A 22,231-nucleotide genomic window follows, 5' to 3' on the forward strand; every position below is an offset into this window, starting at 1 on the left:
GATTTAATAATGGGTCTTTTCCTCATCATAATGAAGAAACTGGACATTTTCATAATGGTTATTTTCTGCTTGCTCTTTTATGGAGGCATCAAGACAGCTCAGTATGACCTATTCCATTTGTCCCAGACTGAAATATGAATCGTAAAAACTAAACCTAAAAAACTTAAAAACTAAAATTCATTGTATGATATCATTTATATATTGTAATGTATTGTATTGACTCCCATTCATTAGTAAAGTTTCAGTTCTATGAGTTCAACACCCCCAAGCAGCCCACAGAGATGTTACTGGGCAGAACAACTCTCATAGGAACTCCCATAGGACTGTCCATATTGCTGATGCTTTCTTACTTTTTGATCATTCCTGAAGTAGCTATCTTTTTTTTTTTTTTTTTTAATTTAACTGTGATAATGCACTGGCAATAGTGGAGTGTTTCTTTGAAAGAAAACTCTGTTCTTCATCAGACTTAAATGTTTTCTTTGAAAACCATCTACCAAAACCAGGGTGCTTTCAAGAGCTGATAGCAGCACCTGCTGAATGATCCTTGTAGTACGAAACTGGAACACTTCAAAAAGATTAGACTCAAAATTAGATGCAGTGATGTATAGATGAATATGATAAATGCTCTGTGGCGGCTGAGGGAAAAACTTTGGTGTCAAAATGCTTTTCTAGGAGCGTGAACTCACTATTCTCACACGCTAGGTGGAGAAAATCTAGGTTGCTGCTAAGTCTGTATTTTTTCCTGTCATGCCATTTTGTCATGGATTAAATTTATCACAGTCAAATTCAATGTGGATGTGGTGCTTTATATTAAGTATATAACTTATTTTTATGCTAGTTTGCATAGACAGAAGGCACGTTACTTATGAAATTATGGAAAATAATGTGTTTATGATTATTTAATGCAAATGAGACAGTCTATGCATTTTCTTTATTTTATTTTCACATTCTCATCACGTTTTGAAAATGAGTTCTGATAACTGTTGCTAAAAAAGTGCACTGATTTCCACTGTTTTTTTGAAAATGGTATGTGAAATGTAAGTAAATATTCTCAGTTCTACAATATGTTCAGCACTTCAGATTGAAGTAGATGCTGCAGTTGTTTTTAGCCTAACGGTTGAAAATTATATCAAAATTTGACTTGTTACAAACTAAAAATAATAGGTATTACATAATTTCATTTAGGACCTTGTAACACAAGGCATGAAATACTGGAACTGCACAATTTTAAAAATAGTTTAAATTAAATGCCTTGACCAGCATGTACATTTGTAGGCAGTAGTGCTGCAGCAAGGCACTAATCAGCTAAGTACCATAATCCTCCTTATAGGGTAAATTCTTATTTGACCTCCAGCTATATACAGCACATGGTAACAGCATTAAACTGTAACACTCCTCTCATGCTCTCAATAGCTTCCCATTGGGTCAGCTCTCTGACTTGAATTGCTGCTTCATATTCTAGATTTTTTTTTCCTGATGCCTTATATTTTGTAATTGCATTTTGAGGGAAGGGAAAGGATCATAAAGTATATTTCAAAAACTGCGTCTCAACATTAAGAGACTTTTTATGTGATTTTGCTGAACCGAGAGGATTAAATGAGAGACCTAGCCAGAACAGAAATTGATGTATTCTCATGAACCCGAGGCTTCCTACTACCCAGATGTGCAGTGGCTGATCAGAAGGTAAAGCAGGGAAGAAAGGTGCTAAATGTGTTGTGTGAAAATGATGTGTAACGTTCAGCATTTTTTGTTCTCGTGGGGATATTAGGAAGATATTTTTTATTTTTAGCAAAACAGCCCATGGGAGGTACAAAAAAACTTTTTATAGTGCTTCAGGTATTTGAGAATAGTATCTTTATTGAAGTCCTGTACTTTAATTTAGTTTTTTAAATTGGATTTTATTGTCTGTGACTTAGAAATATTTCTTGCAAAGTTGGATTTCCTCTCATAAAAATAGCATATGCAGCATTTTGGATTTTACTTGAATTTTATATTATTTGAAGTACTTTTTAGTAACAGTTTAGTATTGTATTAACTCTTTCTTGTGCTTCAGTATTTACGTGACCTACTATTCTTCCAACACCCCAGGTTCTAAAGTCATTTGAATCCTGCTGTATGTCAGCTGTTAATTGATTCCACCCTTCTGGAAATGATTTCTTTGGTGTCAGTACCGAGACAGACAACTAGAATGCATATTCTGAGCAATTATTCTAGAAAGAGGTTAGCCCATTGAGCATTGTTTTTATGATTAGCTTTTTTAACAAAAGATTTTACAGAAAATAAGTGAGATATTTCTTGTGTATATTTGCAGTGGAGATCATTAGCAAAATACCCATTTTGAAAATGTTCGAAAATATAAGTAAAGACAAATCTCAGAATTTTTTACTTATTTGAAAAAGGTAAGCATTCAGCAGTATAGCTGAATGAACAGTAGGATGGAAATACAGTTAGTTTATTTTTCTAAAATCAAATCATATAAATTAAGGGCTGCTGAAAACTCGGTTGTAATTAAAGGAGGACAAAAACATTTCTAATGGTAGTCCCATTTTCCTTCCCATGATGTTCTTGATGTAATAAAAACCTGTGAAACAAACTCATTGCTTAAATATTTGTAGATTAGCAAGGGGTATTTAAAATCACTAGTACTGTTCAGTGGTTCCTCGTTTTTTTCCAGGTTATAACTCATTTCCCCACAAACTGAAATTAGCCCTTCAAAGCTGCAATGCTGATTTGTGCTGAATTGCTCGTATAGCAAATATATGATTCTGAAGAAATTGTATTGTTTTATGTCTGTGCAGTCACGTCAAGTTCAAAGCAAAGCCGCTATCAGTGGTGAATTTCATTATGTTAACGATTTTGTTACCACAGATTTCCTTTCATCCCATCATTACCAGCCTGCAGTCAGTGAACTTGTATTTTCTGATAAAATCTAATAGAGATCAACATCCACAGTATTACTCTCATGCTCCTGTAAATTTTATAATCATCATTGTAAACTTAGTTCATTATTGTTTGGAGATACTTAGCTGGAAGGTATTTTAATGTTTCAGAATATGGTTGCGATAAAATTTGTAAGGCATAGCTGAAATGAAGAATGAAGTAATGTCTCAGATGAACTTTACTTAATGAATTGCTTAGATATCCGAGAGTTAAATGTACTTCAGCACAGCCTGTTTAAAACCATATTGGTCAAGAAATCTGAGAAATACCTTTTCTTTTTATCAGAGTAGGCTGTTTAAATGATTTAGCTTGAAATAGTTGCATACATTACTTCTTTTTAGGTGTGAGAACCCAAGGAGAGGGGAATAGACAGATCAGAAAATCAATGTAGTATAAAAGTAGGCAGTATAGAAGAACTGCAAAAAGAGATCTTAGAGATCCGGAGCTGCTTAGAAGTCAGAAAAAGCTGCTTTTTTTAGGAAGGTGGAGCCACAGGTGCTTTTGGAGTGTGTGCGGAATAACTTCTCATGCACAGTGTGACTCAGCAAAACCAGAGCAGTTTTAAGAAATCTCTAATTGAGAGCAGCCCTGAGGAGAAGGACCTGGGGGTGTTGGTTGACGAGAAGCTTGACATTAGCTGGCAATGTGTGCTGGCAGTCGAGAAAGCCAGCCTTATCCTGGGCTGCATCAAACCTCTGCTCTGCTCTCCTGAAGTGCTGCATTCAGCTTTGGGGCTCCCAGCGCAAGAAGGACATGGAAGTATTGTAATGAGTCCAGAAGAGGGCCATGAAGATGCTCAGAGGGCTGGAGCACCTCTCCTGTGAAGACAGGCTGAGGGAGCTGGGGTTGTTCAGCCTGGAGAAGAGAAGGCCCCAGGCAGACCTTACAGCGGCCTTCCAGTGCCTAAAGGGGGCTACAGGAAGGCTGGGGAGGGACTCTTGGTCAGGGAGTGGAGTGATAGGGCAAGGAGTAGTGGCTTTAAACTAAAAAAGGGGAGATTTAGATTAAATATAAGGAAAAATTCTCTGTGATGAAGGTGGTGAGGCAGTGTTGCAGGTTGCCCAGAGAAGCTGTGGATGCCCCATCCCTGGAGGGTGCTCAAGGCCAGGCTGGATGGGGCTTTGGGCAACCTGGTCTGGGGGGAGGTGTCCCTGCCCATGGCAGGGGGGTGGGACTGGGTGGGCTTTCAGGTTTCTCCCAACCCAAACCATTCAGTGATTCTATATGTAGAGAATGTGAAAAGGAGTTAAATCAATACCAGCTAGTCTCTTACAAATACTTCCAAAATAGGTAAGCATTTTGCAGATTCCCCAGTAGGGCAAAGGAAGTCTGAGGAAATCATTTCTTAAGAGCACCTGTCAGTGAAATACCAGAGATCTCCCTGGAAAGGGCAGCCGGATCTTAATTTTGCACTGGAAGTTTTCAGGGATCTTTGCATGCTCAGGATTTTTGGTTGCAAAGTCTGCAGCACACTCAGCTCACCTTCTTGCAGCCTAGAAGTTTTTTTGCAAGGTGTTATGATGGCGCTTTATCTGCTCCCTGGCTCTGTTGTAAAACAAGTGCCTGTCTGGCTGTTGAATATAAGGCATTAAACTGTAAAAGTGTGAAAGAGTAGGACTATTCTTACCTGATCACTCAGCAACCAACAAATGCTGTTTTCCTGACAGGTGTAGGCTAGTAATGGAGAAACAAAGCTGTGCTGGCTGTGTTTGATAAGGTCTCTAACAAGAAGCCTCATCTCTTGCATGGCTTTTATGGCAGAGTTCCAGTGGGAAATGTGGATTTTTACTTGCTCTGCATTATTCTTTCATGTACTGAAAGTAGTGCATTTTGCAAACAGCTAAGCAAGAATACAGTATGTGCAGGGCAAATATCTTCAGTTTTAAATTTCCAGTATTCCTTGCTAAGTTATAGGAAATAGAAAACAAATTAAGAGTATTGTTTGGCAAGTTAAAATTAGGTCTTAAAAGTAGGTGACCAATATTTGATTTTCAGGTAGTTGATCATGGCTCAGGCCCACTGAGCCCCTAGTAATTTTTTTGTAATTGACCTTAAACTTCTTATTTATAAAAATCTCTCAATATGAGTTCAGGTACCCATATGTTTGGACATATCTTTAGAATTATATTTTCTTGAACATTTTCTTCAGTTATGAAAAACAGTTATAAACAGTTATATTTCTTCAGATATGTCTTCAATTGGTCTGAGAACAAGATTAGTAGCCAGGAACATCTGAGGTCTAGTTTTTACTGTGATACAAATACTTCTTGTATTACAGTGTTTTTGAATATTTGTAGCTTTTGGAATGTGGTGAAATTTGCTTTTTCATATTTCCTTTTCCTTGATACTTTTGGGTTCATTTTTATAAATCTAAAAGAAAGCATATGGGGGTTTTCTCCTCATGGAATAATACAGATGAATGGCAAAGATTTTTAAGCTATTTAGTTGCATTACTGAAATCAGAGCCATCAAAACAGAATAGCCATGTCATATTCTCCTATGCCATATTTTTAGTACATATATTGCTATTATAGTATGGGGGAGTTGAATAATTAACTGCATGAGCAGGTCAGGTTGCTTTTTCATAGTACTAGTGATATTTGTAGTGCAGTGCAAGTAACATTTCCACCAGCGTAAGGTTAAGAGAGATGTGTTAAAAGCATAAATGTCATGTATTGGTAAAAATAATAATGATAATTAATGATAATCAGTAGAAAATATGTTTCAGTTTCCGTATCAGAAAAATGAATTTTGAATAGACTGTGCCCGACAGGTTTGTGTAGGTTCTAGAACTTTCGAGGCCTAGTTGAGGTTTTATTTCATTAGTGGTTCAAAGGAGCAGTAGTCACTGTGGCCTTGCGGCATGGCAGCCTGTTCAGACGAGGGGACAGTCCCTTAGGGAAGAGGTGCATCATGCGTCCTGCCAGCAGAGATGGGGGCCGTGGGCTGAGGACCGGGCTGAGGACCAGGCCGTATCCAGCAGCGCTGGCGCTCCCTGGAAGTTGGGCTCACTTCAGTGTGCCAGGAAGGGGACGGTGTGGGCACCTTCTGTGGTGTAGCTGTGGGGGGAGGTACGCCAGGACAGGCTTTTACTAAGGTGTCTTAAAGGTAGTTAACGGTGAGGAGTGGATTAGACAAAGGCTCATGAAGGTGAGTCAGAATTAGTGTGACCTAAAAATAGCAGTGACCGTCCATAAGTTTGTGAGTGCTGTACCTCCTACCATGATTTAACAGCGCTGTTTCAAAATGTAGATGTGGACTGTACAACTGTGTTTGTTGCAGGTATTTTTAAAATGAAGAAGAGTGGCTAATGGTGAAGGGGGGCTGTTTGCAGCATGGAGACCCTGAAAGAAAAGGTCAGGCTTGAGTACCGCGCGGCATGGTGACCGCTGGGCAGGACAAGCCCTCTCCAGCTGGCCGGGTTCCTGGCTGGGCGGGTGTGTGGGTGCGCTTCGTTTGCGTCTCATGGATAGGATTCAGCTTCTGCCATTTGATCCTGGGGTGAAGTTCGATCCCTTCAGCAGAGATGAAATTGATTAGAAAGATAGTCTGGTAGTCCCAATCAGCATAGGCAAGGAATTATAAGCGGTTACTGTTATCTGTCAGGCTGCTTTCGCCAAAGAAGAAAGTTGGGTTTTCAGGAAGGTCCTTTCTCTTCCAGGTGGCCTGATAGTTGCCTCATGCAGGGCACCTGCATAAGGCTGTTTCTTCCATGAAAGATGGGAGTAGATGGAGGATTCAGCCGATCTTTACGTTGCTGTCAACCATAGGTGTTGTTCCTATATTCATGTCTAGGCAACAAAATAGAGGAGAGGCAGTGACTGCATGTGGTAAATGGTTTGAAAATGTTTGTTTAAGAGGTATAAAAATACAGTGCTCTGTTGGCACATCCTCCATTCATTAACATAGTTCATGCTAGAAAAAAAAAAGGTGGATTTTTTAGAAATCTTGTGCCAGTTCCATAGATGATACATTTTCCTGATAGAAGTACGTTTGTCTCAGCAAAAAGGCTACAATAAGTGGTTTTGCTTGTACCAAAATTCCTTCTTTTTCATCCCTTCCCATGACATTATATCAGCAATGTTTCCAGAAGAGATTTGTCTTCTACTCTTTGCATTACTATGAGGACAGTGTGACATGAAGTCATATATATAAATCTATCTACCTATCTAGATATATTATACATAATATGTATATATTTGTATACATAAATATATAATCTCCCAAAATGTGGCTAAAACACTTCTAGCTATACTATTACTTGTATTACTACAGATACATATATGCCTATGTTTGATCCTGAAGAATGTGTAGACTTAGTATGCTCCAAGGCATATGTGAGATTTTTCAAACTGGATTATGCATGGTTCTGTGTTTTACACAGTTCATGACGGACTTGGTCCGGTAAACCACACTTCTGAGGGTGGTGTTTTGATGTCTTGGAGGAACAAGTCCATGCAAAAATCTGTGACTGTAAATATACTCAACTCCGTATGTAATACAAACTCAGTATACACAGTGTGAATGTTAACAGTAGAGTATATGTACATACCATGTGAACACATACTTGTTGCAATCTTGCAGTGAAATCCACATGGATGATGCCATATGCATTGAGTGCATATGCATTTATTTCAATTGGATTTGCATAGGGATAAAAGATTTTGGCTACATGGGGAAAAGAATCGAGAAGTTTGGCACATTTTTAATAGGGGCATGGCAGAAACTTTCAGCAGTGTTGGTAATTTGCAATTGGAACATCTTAATTTGGGATGTGGCATATTTTTTATCGGCTGAAGTATTTAACTGAAAAGTGCGTATCTTCCTTAAAGTAAGTTTCTACATCTAATCTCTGTTGTTTTAATGAAAACTTCTGTGTCTTTGCAACTCTCTGATTCTGGTAGTTCTGTTGTCCTGGTTGTCTGTTCCTGTTGTCTGTTCTGGTTTTAGACTTATGAAACTGTTTGTGTCACATGAGAACGATTCAGCCTGACGCCCCAGCAGCAGAAGCAATAGAGTTTTAGTTAAACGTACAGAGGTTATGATTTCTGCTGGTACCAACATGACACTTTATTAAGACAGATAGGACATCTTACTTCACCATAAACAAATAGGCATCCAAGTGATGCTGATATTACTTGTCATCCTTCACAGGAAGAGTTGCACTTTTGCAAGATTGAATTAGTTTCCTTGTTTGTAGATGCTGTTGTAAGGCTAAAATACTTTAATGTTTTTGGGGCGAGACTGGGTCCAAATCTTTCAGGCACTGTTTAATGACCCTGTATGGTACCTAAGACAGGATGCCAATTTGCCAGCCACCCCCCTGCACACCCTCCTCTAACACAACTGTGGTTTTCCCTTGCTGAGCAGCGACTTCCTTTCTGGCTGAGAGAGCAGTGTTTTCTCTCCTAGTCCCTTAGGCAGAGCCTTTTCTGCCCGCTTTCCTGGGCACCAGGGAGGCCTGTTTTTCCTTCTCTCCTTCACAAAGTTGAAGCCTTTCTTTATTCCTTCTAAGACAGCTGTGGCAACTGCAGGCTGCACCTTTGCTATTCTTTCCCTGTCCTCGACAGTAGGTAGGGTTGCCATGGTGCTGTCTGCGAGGCTGCCCTTCAGGATCAGAGGCCATTTGGGAGGGTAGAAAATATTTTCAAAGGGTTCTTAATTGCAAAGATGGAACAAAATGTAAGAGCAAAGGTCTGATAACACAGTAATAATTCCAGATTCCTGCAGGGAACTCCTCCAGCTCCATCTGGGGTACTGAGTACCAAGCTGGATGTGTCTGGAAGAGGCATTTTGAATGCTCATTATCCTTTGAGGATTGATAAAGGCACAATCTGAAGCTCCAGTCTGTTTTTCGGTATGAATCACTACTCCGTCTTTAATTGATCCCTTCTATTCAAGATACAAGCAATGATATCGAACAAATGTAACCAACAATATATCAAACGGACTGTATGTAACATTTTTAATATTCCAGGCAGATCTCCTATTAGGATATTACCGATAATAAAATCAAAGGCTTCAGTCAGTTATTTGCCAATGTCAGGAAAGAATAGCTGTTGATAATTTTTTTATTATTATTTTTTATTATTTTTTTGCTTTCCCCAGGATCCTCAACAATTTTCTGTGGCTAGATATGGTCTATGGCAAAGAGTGGTACTGGAGATCTATTTTGGTATCTGGCTGGTGTGTTTTCTTCAAATGCTTGGACCAACACTATTGCTAATAGTAGGGATGAGAAGGATTTTTTTTGTCAAGCCAGGCAGGAGTTTGAGGATCTCTGCTTTCATATGCAATACAAAAAAAAAAAGTTTTGTTTTCTGACTTAAGGTAGAACATCTGATTTAGACAACTGCTGCCATTGGATCTTCGTCTGTCCTCTTTTCTGCCCTTGGTACACATCATAGTTGTTCCATTCCATAGGGAATGGAAATGTATGTTTTTAAGCAATAATGGCTGCTAAAAGATCAAACTAATGTAGTGATCCATCTAATCTTAATTTCTGCAGTGATTATAAAACCCTGTGAAATAGAAGTATGTGGTCAAGTTATATCACTTGAGAAAGATTAGAAAAGATTATAAAATTTTGGTACTTTGTAAAGCAGTTATGACTATAAAATAGTGTAAATATTTGTATTTTATATTTTATGATGTTGTATTAGCATTTTTCCTTAAAGACTGTTTTTGGTTTAAACTATACACTATAAACATGCAGCGTGACATACTTTCTTTAATTTAGTACAGAGAATGTGCAAACGCATTCACACAGAAATGGCAATGAATGTTTTCTTGTTTGTTTGTTTTTCCATCAGCCGGTCATTGTATCATTTAGTTAGCATTAGCTGTATATTTATGCTATAGGAAATATTGACAGAATTCTCTTCCTTCTTTCTTGTCATTATTATTTAGGAAAAGAAGCCCATCAATATCAAGAGAACAGAACAGAAGATACGACCAAAGGGAAGAGAGAGACGAATACTCACAGTATGCTCCATCAGACAGTGCGATGCCCAGGTCACCATCAGATTATTCAGATAGGCGGTCGCAGCGTGGGCCACAGTTATATGAAGAACCTGAACTGGGTGATTATAGGGATTCCAACAGGAGGAGTCGCAGGCGTTCCAAGGAGTATCCAGTAGAAGAGGAGGATGCACAGAACAGAGAAGAATATGAAAGGCAGCGGAGAGAAGAGGAATACCAGGCACGATACAGAAGTGATCCTAATTTGGCTCGTTACCCAGTCAAGCCACAACCGTATGAGGAACAAATGCGTATCCATGCTGAAGTGTCCCGAGCACGACACGAGCGGAGACATAGCGATGTCTCATTGGCAAATACCGAATTGGAGGATTCCCGGATATCTATGCTGAGGATGGAACGACCATCAAGGCAAAGATCTGTGTCTGAGCGCAGAGCTGCCATGGAAAATCAACGTTCATACTCTATGGAAAGAACTCGAGAAGCTCAGGGACCAAGTCCCAATCGTCAGAGGACCACAAATCATAGCCCTCCTACACCTAGGAGGAGTCCAATTCCTCTGGAAAGACCAGACATGAGGCGCTCTGATTCATTAAGGAAACAACACCATTTGGATCCCAATTCTGCCGTACGGAAAACAAAACGTGAAAAGATGGAGACCATGTTACGGAATGATTCACTCAGCTCAGACCAGTCTGAATCTGTCAGACCTCCACCACCAAAGCCCCATAAAACAAAAAAGGGAGGTAAAATGCGCCAGGTTTCTTTAAGTAGCTCAGAAGAAGAATTGGCATCCACTCCAGAGTACACGAGTTGTGATGATGTGGAGATTGAAAGTGAAAGTGTTAGTGAAAAAGGTAAGATTACTAATTTTTTTTTTTACTATTTCAATGTATAGATGTGGTTTGGTTTCCGTTCCATTATATGGTTATTTTATGTATTAGAATTGATTGCAAACACATATCTACAGCCCTTCAGATATGACTGAGGTTTGTTATGATGGGGGTTTTGTTTTTCTGATTTTGTGTTTCATTTATTTAAATCTCAATGTAACAATTTACATGGAAAAGAGTGTCACAGCTGCTAGACATATCTGGATATGTTTAAGGAAAAATGTACCTTTTGAAATAGTTAATTAAATTTGTAAGTTATCTCAAGCTGGGCTGTCATGCAAGGCCATGGTTTCACGTCCATTAACACTAGATTTGTGTACTCCTGGATCACACATGAGTGCGAATTTGATCTGGATCAAGTGTGGACGCATGACTGCATTTCTGTTGTATTAACTAGAGCACATGATGCAGAGCTTATGCCAGTTTCATTCTGGCTGCTGTAGGTTAAAGAGCATCTGATCTGGAGAAAAAAAAAAAAAGTATGCAAATTTAACTCATTCAAGTTTTTTAAAAAAATTGAAATGACTAAGGTGATTTATATCAATGGAGGTTCCTTACTGCTGTGGGGCTATGGTGCTTTTTGATTTTAGTGCTTTTTAGGATTTGTGATGTTGCAGTTACTCTGTTATTGGAAAGAAAATCTAAGATTAATTGAAATGAATCTCAACCTATGCAATGGTCATGTATGTCTTAAATATGGAAGCATTGGGGACCATCAGTTTAAACTGAATCTAGTTAATATTAGTTCACTTGCTTTCATGTATTTTGTTGATCTAAAATGCAATAGTTATGACTTGTTTTCAATTATTTTTATGCCAGTGCATCTTTACTAATGCTCATGAGTGGTGTGTACCCCTTAATAACAATGCTCAAGATATGAACAGGGGGTAGAAAGAAGTTCCTTTCAGTGTTCATCTGCTACTGTGAATTGGGATTAGAAAATTCACTGTTTGTTGTAAATACTACTATCAAGTTGGTTTTGAAGTACATAAGTCATTGGAGGTGAAACTACAATGAATTTTTATATGTTGATAGCAGCAACCATGGTCTGATACCCAAGGGGCAAAATAGTGTAGAATGGAAAGAAATTTGGCCCAGAGTTGAAGTAGACAGTCACATTCACTTCATCAAACAGCTGTGATGAAATCCTGATCTCATTAGTCTTCCTGACAAGCAGCAAAACTCCTATGAACTTCAGGGTGTTCATGATTTTATTCTTAGTAGCAACCTTGAGGAAAATAGAACCAATCAATTTCTGGGGAATAGTAACAAAGTGCTATTTAGTGAAATTCACTAAACGTATTATACAGAAAAATACACAATATATTATTTGTATATGTAACGCACAAAACATACATATAAATCATACTATACAAAAATGTTAAATTCTTTGTCACCATAATAAACTGGCATAAATTAGAGTTTTCACTTAGATAATTTCATATTTTAACTATCACAGAAAACACATTATTACTGATAACAATAGTTAATGATAATGTCATCTCTCTCCTGATTTCTCAGGTAGTGAATGGAGCTAAATCGAGCATGTATTTGATAAACGAATGAAAAAAGCTTGAGAAATCTTATGGGAAAATGCCCTGTTTTATGTTTTGCTGTTCTTGAGTGAATTACCATGTGTGGTTTTCATGTCATAGCTGCATCAGCATGGCCCAGTGGTGGCCTGTGACTAGAACTGGGTTGGAGAACAGCCCTGCTTTTTAAGAGAGGACAAGAGCCACTGCTTGAGCTGGGGAAGAGCTCTGCCTGCTTCTGACTGTGCCTGCTTCCAGCTGGAGCTGGCGGCTTCTCTTTCTGGCCTTGCTGACGTGCTGGGAGGCAGGGACCGTGCACAGAGCAGGCAGCCAAGCCAGCAGTTGCACCCGTTCCCAGAGGCAGAGCCAGCTGCAGCAGCCCTGCTCGTGGTATCAGACAATAACCTCAGCCCCTCCGTACTTCTCCTCCACCCTTACTCCTGGAGCAGAAGCTCCTGGAAAGGATTTGTTTGCGTTTGGGAAGGTTTAGGAAGGTTTGGCTTCTGCTGGGCGTGGGATGGAGCGGGGAGGTCTGCTAGGATGAAGCCTTCACAGCTGCTGCTGACAGGCCCGCAAAGTCCTACCTCTTTATTTTTTGTCAATTTCTGCTACCATGTTGAGCAGCCTGCAAACAGAGTCCATATAAGCAAGCGATTTCTTCTTGAATACCACCAAAAGGAATCCAGCACATAAAAGCCCATCAGTCTCCTTTGTATTGCACTACAATATGTCCTTTTGATCAAATGGCAATTAGTTATTTTAAACACCTCCTATAAAATGGGCTTCTCCTCCCTGCGGATTACTTCCTTCCTGCCCTACAGGACTCCTCAGCCCTGAGGATTTCTCAGCTGCCCTTCCAAGTCACACACAAAGCCTCTTTTGCCAGAGAGGAATTGTTAACCCCAAAACATTTGGCCTTGGAGTTGCAGTTGGAGGGTGGCAGTGTTAGACTGAGAATTTGGATGCAGTTATAACGAGTTCTTTGAAAGGAGAGAATAACTTGTTCTCCATCTCCTTCTCTATGGAGTATCCATATCTTTTCACAGACTCTGCAAATAAATATTAACAACTGCTCAGCTGTGAGGAGCAGTTTGAGCCTGAGCTGCAGGAGCAGCTGTTCACTGAACTCCATCTGAGATTTTACAACGTCCTGATGCTGGTTTGGAGAAACTAGCCTGAGAATTGTGAATTATCCTAAAATGTAGGAAAACTTATAAACTCTAAAGAGGGCTGCAGTTTACCTTTTTAAGCTTGTCATCTCCAAAAGTAAAAGGATCGATATGTATATATGACTGAAACATATATATGCATAAGAAATGAAGGTAACCATTTTGTTTTACAAGTCCAAAAGAGACACAGACCAACTGCTGGATTGAGAGCTCTGGGAAGAGCATCCAGTAACAAAGAATGTCTGTGACTTTAAGTATTTGGGTCTGGTCTCATTTCAGTAGCTGTCTGCTTTAAGGTAATCTCTCCTTAATTTAAAAAATAAATGTAATCTGACTGTTTTCAGGGGGGAGACAGGACAAAGTTCTTTTTCTGCGCATTTCTTGTAATGGCCAGAGAAAGCTTTGGAGTGCTCCTGCCTCTTCTGTGTGGGGAGCGGAGAAGCTGTGAGCAGAGAAAGCTGATGAACACCCGAACACCCAAACGACACGCAGGCACCCGGTAGACAGCCCTGTGAAACACAGGCATGATGAAGGAATACTGTAAATGGAGATTCAGCTACAGAAGCAGAAGAGCTAGATTCTTAGCTGCACAGGTTTTGTAATGCAACTATATTTGGACCAGGAAATTTGGGTCATAAACTAGGCTGAGGAATGGCATATTGGAGTCAGAGTCAGGAGGCTGAACAAACAAGGGGAGTAAGTTTAGGAATTGCAAAATAAAATGTCATTGGGTCACTGGAGACCAGTGGATCGAGATGAAAACCAAGGCTGAAAAAAAAAAATAAAAAAAAATGGGGAGAACAAACCCAGTAGCTCAAGTAGACTAGAGCTAAGATCTGTAGTTTGGGAAGAACAGCTAAAGTGAAGGCAACGGATCTAATGAGGATAACTGAGAAGGTGAACTGGAGCTTGCTAATCCTCTAAGTGTTGGTTAGAGGACGCTGAGGTTAGCTGAGAAGCAGAGGCAGCAGTTTGGGTGAGACAGTGAGTGGCTGGGAAAAGGACATGTGGTGAGAAGGACGGGAGGGCCGAGCTGGGCTCGGGAGCAGTGGCAGAGAGGGATGGCGACTTCCCAAGGAACGAGTGTTGGTCTGGCAGCATCAGGCTGAGGAGCTGAGAGCGAGTTTGGCAACATATATTTCTGTTTTCCTTGATATCAATGAACAAAATAGCTTAAAATGCTAGAGGAAAATAATCCTTGAAATGGCAGCGCTTTTATGATACTGTACAGTAAAAAGGATCCACAGTCAGTAAGCAGAAAGATCATAGTGATTCACTAAATGCTGTTGATTGTTAAATTCACCAATTCTTTCTCAAAACTATCTACTTGGTTCAGTTTTGAGGCCCTGAGAAACACGGTTTGTAAGGTAAGAACAGTCACACTGTTTGTTGCAGTAAGGTGAACAGGGAGCCCTGTCACTGGCAGGCTGAGGACATGAGGACACGGTTTTTGTGGTATGTGGGTTAGGCCAAGCTGTATCCATAGCTTGTCTGATGTAAGTCTCTTCTACTGTGAGGAAATACTAGAACATTTTTGTTTGCATTTTCAGTTAGACGTTTGTCAGTCCAATTGTAAGGAATAGGCCTTAGGGCCGGCTTGGAATGGCCCCCAGCATTTGTCAGCCAGCATGAAGCAGACGTGAGGCCGAGCACCACACACTCGCTCCGTGAGGGCACAGACTTTCCAGGTATGGTTAGTAAATGAAGCAGCACCACTGCTTAGGCATTCCTTGTGGCAGTGCCTTCATGCCCACAGTCCACTCAAGTGCTGGCCTGATGAGACCTACCACAGTGTACCTTGGGAATGCTGGGGCTGGCCCCACACCCAGAGCACAGGCGGTGGAGATGACCTGCGCTGCAGCTGGGGCCCCTTCCACCTTCCTCTCCTCTCAAACATTTAAGGGTCCTGGGGTACAGCAGTTCTTCACAAATCCCTAGAACACCAGGGTTCCAGCAAGACACAATCTCAGATGGAAAAAAGAGAATTCTTTAATGGAAATCTCGGTGCTTGATAGCTCTAAATACTGCTCTAATTTGCTCTAAATATGAAGTAGGACATAATGGATTTTCCAATGGTGGTAAACAGTTCAGGTGTATGTGTGTACCACGCTCCCAGGCACCTTCCAGAGCACCCATGAGTGGTATCTGCTTGCACAGGCGGTGACTTGACGTCTGATGTGGGTGGAAGCTGTGGTGGGGAATGCAAACGTGTTTCTGTGTTCTCTCAGCGGTGTGGTTCTGAAGTTTACTGTTTGCTTTTGCTACTCTGTTATTAAAACATCATAGCTAGATGGATGACCATTTTTGTTATCATAGGAAATTGTATGCATAACATGTGGATAGATAGGCTTCAGTGTTCTCACATGCTTCAAGTCCTTCAGCTGTTGACTGAAAGCTCCAGAGCACAAGTTGTGTGAGTAAAAATGTATATTTGCAGGACAAGGGTCAATATGCTGTTCTTTGTCACTAGGTGCACTAAAAACATGGATATATAACCTTGCCTTGGCTGTATTACACTCTTTTTAAAAAAAAATAAAAAAGGATTAACTGCACTTTTTCATTACAGAAGTTAAAAATGTCATTTCTAGAACAGGATATTCTTGTTATTGCAAAAAAAAAAAAATTATCAAAATCAAATTTAAAACAGTTTAGCTTTTTTCTAGAGAATAAAGTCTATCTGGAACCTCTCAAACCCATATGCTCTTGTCACAAACGAAAATGTATGGTAACTTGTGGATGAGGAAAAGAAAGCATGCTTTCAGTGTGCTACTGCAAGAACAGCGTACGGCTTCCATGAGCAGAGCTGCCACGCAAGTGGGATACCGTCACAGTGCTTGCACTTCTCAATTGCAAGAGATAAAGGACCTGATTTCAGCCCAACTTGTGCCAGTTTCGTACATCTTCAACTTTGACTTCAAAGTTACACTGAGCTAAATTAGATCCGAATGAGGTCATTGTTTCTAAAAGCTGCTTCATTCAGGTTAGAGAGTTCCTGAAAGTCTAACTTCGGTGGAACAAATGGGAATTATACTAGAAGGCAAAATTTCAGGATTGAGCTGCAGCACTTGTCATGAACTCAAGAACAGGCTTTGAAATTCCACTCAGTCTCAGTATGAAGATTCTTTAGATTTTGAAATATTAAATTTTGAATAGTCATAAGGAGAATAATTGATTATTTATTCAAAACACTGAAAAAAGTTTCTCATGTTTTATTAAAACCTGTATTTAAGGCAACTGCTACATTTCTTCTTATTATTTTACTTAATATTGCAGTGTAAGGGAACTTTTTTTTTTTTTTTTTGCATTTATAAAGAAACCCTCCTTTTCCATGAAGATCTTTACATTTTCTGTAAGGAAAATGTGATTTTAATATATAAAGAGTTTGACTGGAAATTCAGAATTCAATTTTTCTAGTTTTTTTCCAGTCTTCTTATTAACTTATGTCTCTGTCTTAGCTGTATAGATAGGAAATATTAACTGATAAGAAATACTACACTTTTCCACTTACATGTGCTTGAACAATAAGAAAAATGCTACTTATAAAGTATTACTTACAACTTCAAATGAGAAGGATCTTACTACTTAAAATATTAGTAATTGACCATGACAGAATATAGAGTTTTCCTAAAAAAATAAATAAATTATGTAATATGAATAGATGATAGCAGAACCAAAATGTTTCAAGCTGTGGAGATTTCTAATAGTAATGAACTGCTTTGCAGTATTTTTGCCAAACCTTCTCCTACTTAGACACTTGTATGTTCCTTAGGAGACAGAGGGAAGTGATGCAATCTTCTGCAGCATTTAGATGGATCTACTGTGTAACATTTTTTAATTTGCAGTCACCTAAACCTGGCATAAGCCAACAATGTCCCCCACAGAAAGACTCTGCCTTTTCCCAGTTCTTGACCATGTATTCCCATCCTTATATTGCTCCTGCTCTGCCGACAGAAGCTTTCAGGCAGGTACCTACAGCAGCAAGTCAGAAAACTTTTGTAGGGTAACACTAATTAAGCAAAACAATGGTAAATACTAACATGTGAAGCCTCTTGATAAAATTATATCAAATGTCGTATTAGTGCATACTAAAAAAAACGGTGTGTAACTGATTATGCCATACCAGAATCTCAGGATAGACAGCGATGTATTGAAGTATGGAAGAAAAAGTATTTTCACATAGTAGTCAGAGAAGACAGAATATTTTCTCATAAGTAAATGGACATGAAGAATTTCATAGCACTCTGATTCCAACAAAAAATCTAATAGTTTTATTGATTAAAATATTGACTAAATTACAAACTTAACCTTCTATACACAAGTGTACAGAAACAATTAGAAATGCAATTCTTTATTCTGTGTCCTTTTACTCTGGAATTTTGCTGGAACTACAGCTATAGCAAAGTGCTGTGCTGGCACCAGATTTATTCTTTTCTTATATGATGTAATGGAGGGACTATGAGTTATTACTAAAGTATTTCTGTGCATTAATTGTAGTTATTTATGCTTCCAGATGAGATTAAGTTGATCATTAACAGCACTACATAATTTTTAATATTTTTAACCTGCAGAGAAATGTTTATTATTGGCACTGATTTCCAGTTTATATTTTTATAATACTAACTACACCATGTATTTTGCCCTGGAAATGGTCTTTTTTTTTTTCTTTTTTATTCTGAAGGTAAATATATATATATTTTTTTCAGTTAAAACTATAAGCCATTGAATTGTCTGACCTACGATTCTTAAATGTACCATAAAAAGCATTATGACTTTCTATAAGCACTCTTACCTTTTTCAAATGTCAGTAGAAAACAAGACACTTACGTTTTTGTTTAAAAATGTTTTTCAACTGTCCTTTCGCATCGTGACAGCTAGAATATATGCTGAGTAAACTTAGTATATATTCACTGACCTTTTGCTGTGAAAAGCAATGAAAGAAATTACTGTCCAAATATGCCTGGAAAGGGGTTGATCCTAAGAAGGCTTCCTGTGGAGGTAGTTCTTACCTTATTCAACCCAGTGCTCTTACTTGTACTCAAAATTTGTGTTTAACAAAGTCAGAATCTTAGGACTTGTGGTCCAAGTCTTGCAACAGCCGTAAGTGCCTTAAATTCATAAGGGGTTGGCAGAGATAAGCTAAAATGAAGACTGCTGGATACTGTGTAAAACACTTGGTTCTTTACAGTGCCGCGATAGAACAAAATGCCAGCATGGAATTTCTCTTGAGTTTTCTGAACATTTAGCTAAATACTGTAGTGTTTGTAATCTTTTCACAGAGGACTCTCAGCAAACAGAAATACCAACAGCAGGAACACTGACGTGATGTCTCCCGAAGACAGGGAACATGCATTTTTCAAATTATAATTTTCTTCATAGTTTGGTGAAATCATTGTTCTTCCAGTAAAACAAAGCACTCAGACCTATCTGTCACAGATCTAATGCCTGGATTAGACTCGGTGTCATTTTAAATTACGTTAGTACTTTCCTGTGGCATATTTAAATTGATTTTTGCAGGTAATGTTGCCGCTTCCCAAATTAACCATCAGAAACATAAAGGGCCATTGTCAAATAATTTTACTTAATTAATTTTACAAAGTAATTAGCTGAGAGTATTCTGTCAGTAATGCAGCATGATTTTTTTACAGTTTATTGAAAAAAGTAAGGATTTGTCGTTTCACTTCATTGAGGGGTGGGGTAGTCATATAAGGAGGTGGGGGAACAAGCAGGGTGGGCTGCGCACGTGCTTTGCCCCTACTGCCTGGGTTCCCCGTGCTCTGCCCGTTAGCGTCATTGCACCAGACTTCCCAGATGTGCCCTCCCAGACCTGGAATTAGTCACAGAAGCAGCTGGAGATTAAACATGATACTGTCAAAGGCGAGAGCTGAAAGCCCGTGTTCGCCCCAGGAAAGCATATCCTTTCTGTATTTTCCCAATGCCCTGTCCTGGCACAGGGGTGAGCCCAGCAGCCCGGGGCAGGACCGCCACAGAAATTTCCTTCAGAAATTTGTCTCCTTGGCATGTCACAGCCCTGAGCTGCTGGCCGGGTTTTGGGTGAGGATGAAGCCATTCTATGACCCTACAGAAGGCTGTGCCTCCCCACTGCCCCACCAGCGAAGATCAGCCTGCTGGATGGTGAGTGGCTTTGAAAATCAGACCGCCTGGTTAGGGAGATGATTATTGACTGAAGAACTGAATTTCACCGTATTATTGCAAATACTTTCTGGCTTGTTCCAACAGTAATGTTTTCCTGAAAATATATTTAAAACCCCTTAAATGTGTTTCGAAGTTTTTGATGTCTTCTGTTAATTTCAAAGGATCAGTAGTGTGTGTCTTTCATGGCGATTCATGGCTTTGATATTAAAATCCTGATTTTAGGGGCAAGATAGAAAAACCTTGATGTAATAAAAAATGGCTTTTTTTTTGATAATTGAGAAAACATCAAATAGAACTGGCTGAAGAGAATTGGCTCATTGCAGTATATCAAATTGATAACAGAACTGAGGTTCTGTTGCAAAGTCGCATTGAGAAACGTATTTTGCCATGGAATACAAATACCTACATCTCTCCTGAGTGAAATATCATATATGCTAACATTTTCCACCCTTCCTACTGAACTAATCCTATCTGTCATGGAAGGGCAAAAAATTATTGCACAGAGAAAACAAAAATCAAGAATAATGTTTAGCAGAGCATTGTTCTTTCTTGGCATTGCTTTTTTAGTTATAAAGTTTTCTACTTGGCTTTGAAATGTGAAAGCAGTTGGAAATTATAATTGATGATTTATTTCTGGAAACATTTCCAATAACACTTATCAGTTTGTACTGTAAAAATACTTACATTCCTGAACATCCAGATGTGCTAAGGACAAAGCCAGTCTCCAGTGTTTTGGTCCTAGCAGCCAGGTGATTATGTTTGGGCATTGTTGTATGGTAAATGAACCATTATGGGGAGAAGTGGATAGAGAGAGATCCCATAAAAATTTGATAGACTTCCTTGTGACCATTATTTACATGGTGGCCTGCTCCAACTTTGTATAGCCCACCTAAATCTTGATAGTCATCAGTGGTGCTTTCCCCCTTTTTACTGAATTTTTAATTTTTCTCTTGAATGATTTTCTTTCCTCCCCTCATTTTGAAGCCTGGTAATTTAGGCAATTATTTGATGGATCATGCTGTAGCACTTACAGGCTTCCAGACTTCAAGAGACTTTTAAAACAGTTTATTTCAGTTAATATTTAACATTCCCTTGGTAAATTGTCACATATACTGGTGGGAGCAGCACTTTGGATTTCACCATTTCACCTCGTTGATTAACTTGTTGTAAAGGAAAATTTGAGTGTCATTTATGAGCATGGAGATGTGAGTGAGTGAGAGAGGGGCGTGTGGTTCTGGCTTACATCTCATCTGTTTGAGTTTTCAGTAGGAAACTGAATTTGGTAGCCTGTGTACATGCAGCAGTAGGCAGCAGTATTCTCTAAGTATTCTCTACAGTAGGATATTCCTTTGAGATTTGCAAAGGTAGGCAAACTGACTGAATCCACACGTAAGAAGTACTTGTGTCACACACTGAAGTTAGACCAGACTGAAGGTAGGAATTCTTAGGGCAATGTGCTCAGGTCAGTGGAATTCTGGAGAAACATTCCTTAAGAAATAGTTCAAGTGTTTTTATTTGCAGCCTTCCTGATCATTTAGATTGTGATCATCTTTTAGGGCCATCGTTACATAATCTGTTTCCTTGGAAAATGGAAATGTATGGACATTAGTTACATAATCTAATTTAAGTAAGAATCAAATAAGTTTTCATTACAATTTTCTATGTTTTCTGTTACGTATATTTATAGGCCATCTTTATATACATCTGTAATAACAAGGAAAGGTGTAGCTTGTCAGCCTATGTTGGATGCCCAGGTATTACATAGTATCTTCTCTAAGATGTGACTGCATGAAGTATTTTTTATGGGATTTTACAAGTTTTAAGAACTTTAATATTTCTTCTGTATTTTATGGTTCATCTTTAAAATTTTTTTTTAATCTCAGCTTTGAAAATCTGGCAATACTGAGAGTTTCTAAAAGCTGAGGTTCTTTGAAAATTGGACTGTTCTGTTTTCATCCTGCAGTTTTAGTGCACTTTAAAAAAAGAGAATTACAACAGAAAGCAATTTTAAAAAAGCCAGCATAATGTTGCTGTAAAGGAATTGAATTTGTTCTTGAAAGGTTTTGACTGCTGAAGGCCACCAGAGTTAGGTTTGAACTTCAGGCTGATCCAGGAACAAATTTATGAGGCTGTTATTGTCTATAGAAATAGTATAGAAAATATATTTAAGAGGCTGAAAGTTCCTTGTTTTCAGGCATTCATAATCTATTGACTGAGGTCCATCACTATGATCCTTTCCAAAAGCCAAGGCTATTCAGTAGCTGAAGACTTCATAGATGTAATTCAGTGTAATTAAGGCTAACTGCAGCAGGTTTTCTGCTATTTTTTATATTCAGTATTGCAAGAAAGGAGAAATAAAATCAATCAAACCCAGTAATTTTATTGTAAGAATATAAAGTTATTGCAGAAACGAAGTCCAACAGAGTGGCTGAACCAAAGTAAAGCCCTTGTTAAAAGCTGAGAAGACACCAAGTGTGCATCTCACCGCAAACAGTGAGCAGGAGAGCACCCACCTTCATGCTGGAGTGTGGCTCAGCTGCGGTGAGCCCACAGGCCATCGCTGTCT

The 22,231-nt window shown here is 38.9% G+C and overlaps 1 protein-coding gene across 23 annotated transcripts in view; it reads left to right on the plus strand.

Annotated features, from left to right (window-relative positions):
* Window positions 1-22,231, plus strand: part of RIMS2 (regulating synaptic membrane exocytosis 2) — a 468,287-nt gene that overhangs the window by 194,207 nt on the left and 251,849 nt on the right. For all 23 annotated transcript variants that reach the window (XM_040546640.1, XM_040546641.1, XM_040546661.1 and 20 more), the window contains one exon: window positions 9,850-10,775. In XM_040546640.1, the coding sequence (XP_040402574.1) occupies window positions 9,850-10,775 (926 nt within the window). The remainder of the gene's footprint in view (window positions 1-9,849; window positions 10,776-22,231) is intronic.

The sequence above is a fragment of the Cygnus olor genome, chromosome 2 (assembly GCF_009769625.2).
Source record: "Cygnus olor isolate bCygOlo1 chromosome 2, bCygOlo1.pri.v2, whole genome shotgun sequence".
NCBI classification, from domain to species: Eukaryota; Metazoa; Chordata; class Aves; order Anseriformes; family Anatidae; genus Cygnus; species Cygnus olor.